The sequence below is a fragment of the Felis catus genome, chromosome D3 (genome assembly GCF_018350175.1).
Source record: "Felis catus isolate Fca126 chromosome D3, F.catus_Fca126_mat1.0, whole genome shotgun sequence".
NCBI lineage: Eukaryota > Metazoa > Chordata > Mammalia > Carnivora > Felidae > Felis > Felis catus.
The window spans coordinates 375,907-387,435 of NC_058379.1; the positions used below are offsets into that span (position 1 = coordinate 375,907).

General features: G+C 44.6%; 1 protein-coding gene across 9 annotated transcripts in view; it reads right to left on the reverse strand.

Moving 5' to 3' along the window:
- LOC101095441 (zinc finger protein 84) overlaps nucleotides 1-7,792 on the reverse strand; it is a 30,121-nt gene extending 22,329 nt beyond the window's left edge. The window contains exons 1-5 of one of the 9 annotated variants that reach the window (XM_045042320.1): nucleotides 7,546-7,684; nucleotides 6,819-6,907; nucleotides 6,138-6,251; nucleotides 5,142-5,334; nucleotides 190-386 (exon numbers count right to left, since the gene is read on the reverse strand). In XM_045042320.1, coding sequence (XP_044898255.1) covers nucleotides 190-204 — 15 coding nt within the window. In that variant the 5' untranslated portion in view covers nucleotides 205-386; nucleotides 5,142-5,334; nucleotides 6,138-6,251; nucleotides 6,819-6,907; nucleotides 7,546-7,684. Of the gene's footprint in view, nucleotides 1-189; nucleotides 387-5,141; nucleotides 5,338-6,137; nucleotides 7,254-7,545; nucleotides 7,685-7,774 lie in introns of those variants that run through there. The other 8 variants (XM_045042324.1, XM_019814386.3, XM_045042319.1 and 5 more) reach the window with 8 other exon arrangements.
- Between the last annotated feature and the right edge of the window lie 3,737 nt (nucleotides 7,793-11,529).

Sequence of the window (11,529 nt, forward strand, 5' to 3'; positions counted from 1 at the left end):
GTGCAGGGAGCTGCCATCCCTGATGCCCACGTTATTCTAACTGCTCCAGTTTTGTCCCAACCTGGATCTTCAACTCCAAGGTTATCTTCCTCTGATTTCTGAACTACTTACACTTTTCTTTTTCACTGGAAGACTTACATACCTCTTCTAATCCCCTGGAAAATAACGAAGAAGAAACAATCAACTAACCTGTAACATGGTCATTTTCTGTTGCCTACGCCAGACGAGTTGCACATCTGAGACCTGCTCCACACTGAGCCTCTTCCGTTTCTGTCCCAAAGCTCCACTGTAAGGCGGTGGCTGGGTCTTTCACACTGACAAGTTCCTGGCTCCAGGAGCTCCTTTCTTCTATCACATGAGCAGGCTCATTTGTGGGTAACCAGGATCTGTGAACACAGGAATAAAGCACTTTATTGGTATATTCATACTGCACCTAAAATCTTTTCTCCTCTTGCTAGGAACCAGGAATTCAAGTAGTCTTCATGTCTGTGGGGAATAAGCTTAGGAACTCCCTGAGCCTGCACTGATGGGTTAACAAGGCATAAAGAATTACAAAACCATAGGATGCTCACACCCAAGATTGGGTAAACAAGATTAGGCGAATTAAGGATAGAGAAGGGGGGCTATGGCCCCCAGAATAGAGTAGGGTGGGGGCAAAGGCCCCCAGAACGGGGGGTGGGGGAAGGCCCCCAATACAAAGGTACATGAGGTAAGCAAGATTAAGTATTCAAGGCTAAAGCACCCCCAATTCAGTACTATAGCAGAAAGCTGCTTTCATAGGAAGGAAGGACCAAATTAGGTAAATAGGGCTAGAGCACTGCAGGTGAAGCTGCCCAGAGGGGAGCTAATTAACAAAAGAAAGGTGCCTTGTTAACACTGAGGTTACATGCTACGTCTTATCCCCTAGGCTAGCGTCTTATCCCCTAGGCTAGCGAAGATAAACAGACACAGCTCCTCACGTCTGCCATTAACATCTGCCCATCCACCTGTCGCCAGCATTTTGTTTTTTATCAACCCAAACCCCTAAACCCGAATATCTTCAAGAACCCCTTTCCCTCACATCCGTGAGTTAATGTCCACAGTTTCATTGTCTCTTTGTGCATGTCCATCACCATGTTTGTAAGCCTTCTGATCCTAATAAAAACGGAGCAAGGACCCTTAATCGGGGCTCTTGTCTTTTCACGAACATTAGCCATCCCTCCCATTTTAATCCGGCACCTGATTTCTTGCTGGCCAAGAAAGAAGTTTAGACTTAAGAGTCTACGTGGAATACTACGTGGCAATGAGAAAGAATGAAATATGGCCTTTTGTAGCAACGTGGATGACACTGGAAAGTGTTATGCTAAGGGAAATAAGTCATACAGAGAAAGACAGATACCATATGTTTTCACTCTTACGTGGATCGTGAGAAACTTAACAGAAAACCATGGGGGAGGGGAAAGAAAAAAGTTAGAGAGGGAGGGAGCCAAACCATAAAAGACTCTTAAAAACTGAAAACAATCTGAGGGTTGATGGGGGGTGGGAGGGAGGGGAGGGTGGGTGATGGGTACTGAGGAGGGCACCTGTTGGGATGAGCACTGAGTGTTGTATGGAAACCAATTTGACAATAAATTTCATATTAAAAAAAAAAAAGAGTCTACGACAACATCCAGCATGGAGCCCAACACGGGGCTTTAACTCACAACCCTCAGATCCAGACTTGAGCTGAGATCAAGAGTTGGGCACTTCACGTTAAAAAGAAATTTTTTAAAAAGGGGGGGAGGGGGGAAACTGGGTGGCTCTGTCAGTTGAGCATCCAACTTCGGCTCAGGTCATGATCTCGCAGTCCATGAGTTTGAGCCTCACGTTGGACTCTGTGCTGACAGCTCAGAGCCTAGAGCCTGCTTCAGATTCTGTGTCTCCTTCTCTCTCTGCCCCTCCCCCACTCACACTTGGTCTCTCTCTTAAAAATAAATAAACATTAAAAAAAAATTTCAGCAAAGTGGCAGCATATAAAAATAATGCACAGAAATTAGTTCCATTCCTATACACCAACAACGAAGCAACAGAAAGAGAAATCAAGGAATAGATCCTATTTACAATTGCACCAAAAACCGTAAAATACCTACGAATAATGAAAAATCTACACACTGGAAACTACAGAAAGCTTATGAAAAAAATTGAAGACACAAAAAAATGGAAAAATATTCCATGCTCCTGGATAGGAAGAATATTGTTTAAATGTCAATACTACTCAAAGCAATCTACATATTCAATGCAATTCCTATCAAAATAACACCAGCATTCTTCACAGAGCTAGAACAAACAATCCTAAAATTTGTATGGAACCAGAAAAGACCCCGAATAGCCAAAGCAATCTTGAAACAAGAAAACCACAGCAGAAGGCATTACAATCCCAGACTTCAAGCTGTATTACAACGCTGTCATCATCAAGACAGTATGGTACTGGCACAAGAGGAGACACTCAGATCAGTGGAACAGAATAGAGAAGCCGGAAATGGACCCACAAATGTATGGCCAACTCATCTTTGACAAAGCAGGAAAGAATATCCAATGGAATAAAGACAGCATCTTCAGCAAATGGTGTTGGGAAAACTGGACAGCGACATGCAGAAGAATGAACCTGGTCCACTTTCTTACACCATACCCAAAAATAAACTCAAAATGGATGAAAGACCTAAACGTAAGACAGGAAGCCATCAAAATCCTCAAGGAGAAATCAGGCAAAAATTTCTTTGACCTTGGCCGCAACAACTTCTTACTCAACACATCTCCAGAGGCAAGGGAAACAAAAGCAAAAATGAACTACTGGGACCTCATCAAAATAAAAAGCATCTGCACAGCGAAGGAAATAATCAGCAAAACTAAAAGGCAACCAACAGAATGGAAAAGATATTTGCAAACGACATATCAGATAAAGGATTAGTAACCAAAATCTTTAAAGAACTTATCAAACTCAACACCCAAAAAAACAAATAATCTAGTGAAGAAATGGGCAAAAGACATGAATAGACACTTTTCCAAAGAAGACATCCAGATGGCCAACCGACGCATGAAAAAATGCTCCACGTCACTCATCATCAGGGAAATACAAATCAAAACCACAATGAGATACCACCTTACACCTGTCAGAATGGCTAACATTAACAACTCAGGCAACAACCGATGTTGGCAAGGATGCGGAGAAAGAGGATCTCTTTTGCACTGCTGGTGGGAATGCAAACTGGTGCAGCCACTCTGGAAAACAGTATGGAGGTTCCTCAAGAAATTAAAAATAGAACTACCCTATGACCCAGCAATTGCAGTACTAGCTTATTTATCCAAGGGATACAGGTGTGCTGTTTCGAAGGGACACATGCACCCCAATGTTTACAGCAGCACTATCAATAATAGCTAAAGTACAGAAAGAGCCCAAATGTATATCGATGGATGGATAAAGAAGATGTGGTATGTATAGACAATAGAGGATTACTCGGCAATCAAAAAGAATGAAATCTTGGGGCGCCTGGGTGGTGCAGTCGGTTGGGCGTCCGACTTCAGCCAGGTCACGATCTCGTGGTCCGGGAGTTCGAGCCCCACGTCGGGCTCTGGGCTGATGGCTCAGAGCCTGGAGCCTGTTTCCGATTCTGTGTCTCCCTCTCTCTCTGCCCCTCCCCCGTTCATGCTCTGTCTCTCTCTGCCCCAAAAATAAATAAACGTTGGAAAAAAAAAAAAAAAAGAATGAAATCTTGCCATTTGCAACTATGTGGATGGAACTGGAAGGTACTATGCTAAGCGAAATTAGTCAGAGAAAGACAAATATCATATGACTTCACTCATATGAGGACTTTAAGACACAGAACAGATTAACATATGGGAAGCAAAAATAATATAAAAATAGGGAGGGGGACAAAACATAAGAGACTCTTAAATATGGAGAACAAACAGAGGGTTACTAGAGGGGTTGTGGGAGAGGGGATGGGCTAAATGGATAAGGAGCATTAAGGAATCTACTCCTGAAATCACTGTTGCACTATATGCTAACTAATTCAGATACAAATTAAAAAAAAAAAAAAAAAAGATGTGTTAAAAAAAAAAAAGCACCAAAATGACACTAAACCTCTTTTATAAATAATTTTCTACCATTATTTGCATATTTCAAACCTCACAGATTATAATTACTATAAAATGACTATGGCTTAGTGATTTTAATCTATACATCTCGGATATTATTTGCAAAGTGTTTAAAACGGTACTCGATACACACAGTAGTGTGTGTGTGTGGGTGTATACACGCACGTATCTATATAACCAATACATACCTAGGTACAGAGAGGATGTGTGTAAATGTATCCTCTCTGTACCTAGCTATATAGATAGATGAGTAGATAATGACATATGTACATCTTTCTTTTTTCTTAATGACAATCCTTACATAAATAAAAGAGCTTGAATTGAGAGTTCTTTGTTCTAGTCTCCATGGGGATGTATTAATCTTTTCGAAGGTATTTCTTGATCCTATTTTTTTCCTAGAAAACGCAAATAAAATGTTCCCTTTCAAGAAAAAATAAATAAACGTTTTTTAAAAATGTTTTAAATTTTTTTTAAAAGTCAATAAATTTAACCATTAAAAAAATTTAGGGGGCCTGGGTGGCTCAGTCAGTTACGCGTCCGACTTCGGCTCAGGTCTGATCTCACGGTTTGTGAGTTTGAGCCCCGCCTCAGGATCTGTGCTGACAGCTGGGAGCCTGGAGCCTGCTTCAGATTCTGTGTCTTCATCTCTCTCTGCCCCCTCCCCCCCGCTCACGCTGTTTCTCTCTCTCTCAAAAATGAATAAACATTAAAAAAAAATTTTTTTTAAATATAAAAACCCCCGTGTGGCTAAAAAAAAAAAAACATCAACACACACACCACAAACCAAGAAAATATACCTACAACAAGTGTCACTTGCTTCACATTATGCTTTCACTTCATTTCACACAATAAAATTTCTGGCATTGTGACAAATGAAACTAGGTTTCTTACTGAAATCATTTCTTTAAACACAAATTCACAATTTGATTTTAAAATTTCCTTTACAATTGTTGTCAAAGAAAGTTTACTTGCTTTCAGTGAGAACCTATCAAGAGTGGAAAACTTAAGTCAACATGATGTAGACTTACTATAGAAAACAGAGTTGAGAATTTCAGTTCAACAGGGTGTGACAAGCCATCAGTGTGGTAGTTTTAAAGTATTTCTGATGGGGACGCCTGGGTTGCTCAGTCGGTTAAGCATCCAACTCTTGATCTCAGCTCACGTCTTGTTCTCTGGGTGTGAGTTCAAGCCCTGTGCTGGGCTCCATGCTGGGCATAAAGCCTACTTACATAAATAAACAAATAAATATATAAAAATAAAAAAATCAAACATTTCCGATGATATTTAAGTTTATCATTAAGAAAAATGCAGAGTTAGGTGCCTGGCTGGCCTAGTTGGTGGAGCATGTGACTCTTGATCTTGGGTTGTGAGTTTGAGCCCAAGACTGGGTGTAGAGATTACTTAAAAATAAAATCTTTAAAAAAAAAAAAAAAGGGAGGGGCAAGTGGGTGGCTCAGTTAAGCCTCCAACTTTGGCTCAGATCATGATCTCAGGGTTCATGGGATTGAGCCCCATGTCAGGCTCTGTACTGACAGCTCAGAGTCTGAAGCCTGCCTCAGAATCGGTCTCCCTCTCTCCTTCTCTGCTCCTCCCCTATTTGTGCTCTGTCTCTCTCATTTGAGAGAGAGAGAGAGAGAGAGAGCGAGCCGGGGAGGGACAGAGAGAGAGGGAGACATAGAATCCAAAGCAGGTGCCAGGCTGTGAGATGTCAGCACAAAGCCCCACCTAGGGCTGGGAACCCACGAGCCGTGAGATCATGACCTAAGCTGAAGTTGGACATTCAACCAATTGAGCCACCCAGGAGCCCCTATAAACAAATATTTTTTTTTTAAAAGGTTTTTAAAAAAAAAAAAAAAAGGGAGATCCAACCTTACTCTAAACAAATGTTTTGAAAGTTGGCCCCTCAGGGAGAAGTTCTTCTCTGAACTTTCATATTTGGCACCACACATCCTCTCAGCAAATGAAGCCTATGCCCTTCACTGTACAATTTGGCCCGATTTAACTTCAGCGGTTTTGTCGTGTACCTGGGCAGTTTCCCGCATCACACTGCACCTCTCCCTGTGACAGCTCTCAGGTTTATCTTCAGAAGGAAGGCGCAACCTTCATCATCATCCCACAGTTCCACTCAGCATCAAGTTCTAAAGGAAATTCAGGGGGAAAATGGAGAATAATAAAAAGTGTTGACTTAATTACTTTGTGACAGACGTTTTAAACATCATCGTGCCTTTTTTTTAATGCATCCCGCACCCATTACAGACAGTGATAAGGCACAGAGAGGTTCAGCAAGTTGCCCAACGTGGATGACACGCCTAGGAAGTGGCAAATCTGGGCCGCTGGTCCCCTCAGTGCCCCTCAGACCTGCAGTCACAGCCCCCCGCCCCCCAAAACGCTGGAGGGAGAGCTGGACAAAGGCCCCCAGAGTCTCTGTTCAGATTTCCAGTACAGGTGCCATGCAGTCCACTCGCTGTCCAGATATAAGGACACCAGGGCAGAGTAAGGAGGAAAACAAAAGAAGTTCTCAGAGGCCCGCTGAAAACACTGCGGGCCTGGAACAAAATAGCTCACGTTGAAGAAACGTATCTGTGATAAACTGAAATGGCTGCGAACAGCATACTCCCAATTTGTTTTTTTAAGCAAACATAAATAACGTGTACCAAAAGTAGACACGCGTGTACGGACTAGAAGAAATGTACTAAAATGCTAACAGTCACTATCTCCTGGCGATGAGATCATGGAAGATTTTCACTTGAGTCTGTGGGTCCAGATGCTCCAGACTGACTACAGCGAACACGTTCTAAATTCATAACAGAAAAAAAGTATAAACATTATTTTTCAAAATCTTAAGGTCCCTAATCCAAGAGCACAGCCGGCAAGCCAAGCACTTCCAGTCCACCGCTACACGGATGAAACAAGAAGTAAGTGATTAAAATAAACAGAAGTATGTTTTAATGAAAGCAAAAAGCATCAGAGCTAGGGGAAAAACATTTCTTTTCACCCCCTCACTTTCAGCCGATAAACGTGAGGCCCAGAAATCGCGCGGGTGGACCAAATTCTGCCCTAAGAACTCCGGGCCATTGTTGTCCCGGACACGGCGGCCACTTATCGTCGGTCAGAAACTGCCTGGGGTTTGGGTTTGGCCCGGAGGGTTGTTCTGTAGCAGCGAAGCCTTTGCAAACAATTCTGATCCAGGCGGGGCTGGGCGGATGAAGCCGGGCTACAGGGGCACAGGCAAGAAGTCCCCTCGCCGCCCGACGCCTCAAGGACCAGCTCTGGGCTCAGGCCGGGACCACCCACGCAGCCCCCCGCGTCCGGGGACTCAGGCGGGGAGGCACGGCCCTCACAACCCCAGCGGAAAGCCCCCCCCCCCCCGCCAAGTAAGAGCCCAGAGGCCCGGGGCCGGCGGCGGCCCCGGCCCCGCGCCCCTGCACTCACCCGGCGCCCCGCCGCGCTGCCTGCGAACCCCGAGCCCCGCGCCGACGCCCACAGGCCTCCAAGCCTGCGGCCCAGACACGACCGCCGAGTCCTTCCCGCGAGCCCCGCCACACGTAACCCCAACGGCCGGCCCGGACCCCGCAAAAACCCGGCACCGACCGCAGGCCTCAGTCTTCGGACGCGCAGGCCCGGGAACCACGTGACCCGCCCCGCGCCCCCCCAGACTCACCGACGCCCCGCCCCCCGCCCGCACGCGCCCCCGGCCACGACCCACTGGCCTCCGTGCTGAGCCAGCGGGCCCACGAAATCCCGACCGGGCTGCGGCGGGGCCCGGGGCCGCGCACGGGTACGCGGGCGCGCGCGCGGAGACGCCCACACTCGCCTCTCGCTTGGCGACGAAGGACAAAGAGAAGGGGCGCAACCCGAAAGCGTCGGTGGCCGTGCGAGTGCGAGTACGCGTGCGCGAGAGAAAGACGCCTTTGTTTTTTCTTTTTTCTTTTTTTTTTTTTGGTCGGTCAGCTTCACTCAAGGAAGGGGCCTTTGTACTACATTTCCCAGAAGGATCCGCGGCACGTAGGCGCCCGGCCGTCTGAGGAGCGCTGGTTGCCTAGAGACGCGAGGGCGACCGCGCGCCCAGACCGAGTTGCGTGAACACGCTTTTGGGAAAAACGTAAAAGATCTCGATTTAGGCGGCGCTTAGGTGGCTCACTCGGTTATGCGTCTGACTGAGGCTCAGGTTTTGATCTCACGGTCAGTGAGTTCGAGGCCCGCATCGGGCTCTGTGCTGACAGCTCGGAGCCTAGAGCCTGTGTCTCCCTCTTTCTCTGCCCCTCCCCTGCTCACGCTCTTTGTCTCTCTCTGTCTCAAAAAGAAACAAAAACATTATTAAAAAAAAAAAAAAGATTACGATTTGAAACACTGGGAACCCAAATCTATCAATACATTAAAAAAGAAGAGACAATTGGTTTAAGAATCCAACTGAGGAAATAAAAAAGATTTTATCCATACGTTTATATTAAGTAGATAGGAATTAACAAAAAAAATAAAGCTGATCCATAATTCAAGTGATGTGGGGAAAGTTCTAAATAAGTCACTATCCTTACAGAGAGAAGGAAAGGATGATAAGAGAACAACCACAGACATACAGGAAATTGAATGAGAATCCTCTCTATGCTAAGAAATTTGAAATTAAATGATTCTCCTGGGATGGATGTGTCAAATTCAACTCAAGAAAGGAGAAAAACACATCATGGATAAAAATGAGGACAATTTCAGAGATTATCTGCCAAAAAGCACCAATCATTGACTTTCTGGGGAATTCTTTCAAACATCCAGTGATTACAGAATTCTTACACATAAAAATTTCCAGAGGAAACAGAAGAAGGAACTGTTTCTATTTATTAGGCAGCATAAAGACACCAAAATCCACATGTATCACTTGAAAAGGAAGCTCAGACAAAACTTGGTTATGACTACCCATGCAAAAATACTAAGAGGGGATCCTGGGTGGCTCAGTTGGTTGGGCATCTGACTCTTGATTTTGACTCTGGTCACGATCACCCGGGTCGTGGGATCAAGCCCCATGTCTGGCTCTGCACTGACGGTGCGGAGCCTCCTTGGGATTCTCTCTCCCTCTCTAACTTCCCCTCCCCTGCATACATGCTCTTTCTCTCTAAATATAAATAAACATTTTACAATTACATTCCAGAGTTTTAAAAAATAAATTAGAGGGGCACCTGTGTGGCTCAGTCGGTTGAGCGTCCAACTCTTGATTTCGGCTCAGGTCGTGAGCCCAGGGTCATGGCATTGAGCCCTGCATGGGGCTCCATGTCAGGCTTTGTGCTGAGTCTGGAGCCTGCTTAAGAGTCTTTGTCTCCATCTGCCCCTCCCCCTCCCCCCTCAAAAAAGAATAAAAAAAGAACAAATTAGAAAAAAGTGTTAGCTGCTTTAACATAATTTAAAAAATAGACAATAACCATAAAGCTAGTATGCTGTTTAGTGTTGGAACATCAGGAGGAGTTAGTGGCGAGATATGAATAGTTAAGATCAAGATTTTAAAAACTGGACTAATATTTGAAATGCAGAACATACAGGTAACATGTCTGCTGAAGTGTATATATTTCCACACAATTTGGGGTTTTGTTTCGTAGACTGTCAATTATCCTTTGCCCATTTTTCTGTCGGGTTATCTTTTTCTACTAGATTCATGGAGTTGAATGTATATTGTTTACAAATCCTCAATATGCAACATGTTTTAATTTTTTTGTTTAATTCATTGTCTTTGAACTTAGATTATAAACATGTTGGTCCCTTGGATTTTAGTTTTGACATCATAAAATGTATCTAGGTTTTCTTTTATGGGTTCCTTATGTGTCTCGTTGAGAAGTCTTTCTCTTGAAAGAGAAAACAAAAAGAAATATTTCTCCATTTTGTTAACGTAAAATATTTCCTTGTATTATCTTCTAACAGTTTCAGCATTTTGGCTTGACACTTAAGTTTTAATCTTTCTGGAGTTGTGTGTATGCGTATAGTGCGAAGTATTGATCTCATTTCATTTTGTTGCCCTATGGGAAGCTAATTTCCTGACTCGAAGGGTATTTGTTTGCTAGTGATAGAGCAGGCAGTTAGCTGGTGGTGGCAAGGGTGGTGAGAAACAGGTGACACATTAGAAGCCGAGGGCACAACATCCTTTGTGGTTTTCAACATCTTGGCCTTGTGGCTTCTAACACCCCGGGAGCTGACAGACCAAGAGCCACAGGTGCAAAACACGTGCTCTCCTCTTCAACTTCTGCCCAGCATCACCCCCCCCCCACCCCAGGTTTATTATAGTTCACGCATTTGGCGGTTTCAGCCCCCCTCCCACCTCGCCTCCCCGTGGGGAAAGATGGCCATGACAGTTCCAGCAAGAACCTTGTAGGAGCCAGAACTGTCCCTCCCAGGGGAGGGGAACAACCTCAGTCGGAGACTGCCCTACCTGTGACCCGTCGCCAATACAAAACTTCAGTGCAGGTGCCACCCTGGACCTGCCCGCCCTCCCTTCCCGAGAGTGGCCTGTCCTCAGCAAGCTGCTTTGTGCTTGATCCCTTCCTTCTGGCCCTCTTTATTTGAGCAGGATCCCCACGCAAGTGTTTTGAGGGGAATCCAAGAACCAAGACTCCACAGACACAACGCAGACCCTCTCGGCAGTAGCACGGGGGCTGCCACAACAAATACCACAGGGTGGGGCGAACAACAGAAATCTCATGTGTGTCAAGATTCTGGACGTGAAAAGTCCGAGACTAAGGTGTTGGCAGGTTTGGTTTCTTCCAAAGACTCCGTCCTTGGCCTGCAGGTGGCTGTGTCCTCACATGGCTGTCCCTCCGTGTGTGTCTGTGTCCTAATCGCCTTTCTTACAAGGACACCAGTCATTTCCAGATTGGGGTCATCTATATGACTGAGTTGTACCTGAATTTCTTCTTTAAAGCCCCTGTTTCCAAATACAGTCACTTCCTGAGGTGCTGGGGGTTGGACTCTAACATAAGAATTTGAAAGGGGGGCGCAATTCAGCCCAAAACACCAAGTATCAAACAACCCATTCTTTCTTCAATACTTACAAATTAATTTCTCTTATATCCCAAGTTCCTATATGCCCAAGTTACCCTTTCTGGAATATTTTCTGTTCCATCTGCCTATTAGTCTATCACTGTGTGAGTACCACAATGTTTTCATATTCTAGCTTAAAAAAACCTCCTGTATCTGGAAGGGAAACTATTCTACCTGTGCTTGTTCATGATGATCTTGCATAGTTGGAGACCAGTAAACTTTCCTGTAAATGATAGAATCTGTCCCATTTCAAGAAAGAAAATTCTTTTATTGTTCTCATTGGAATTTTATTAAATGTATATTTTGCAAGAATTAATATTTTCATTATACTGACTTGACTCTATCAATATAGTATATCTTTGGGGTGCCTGGGTGGCTCAGTTGGTTAAGCGTCTGACTTTG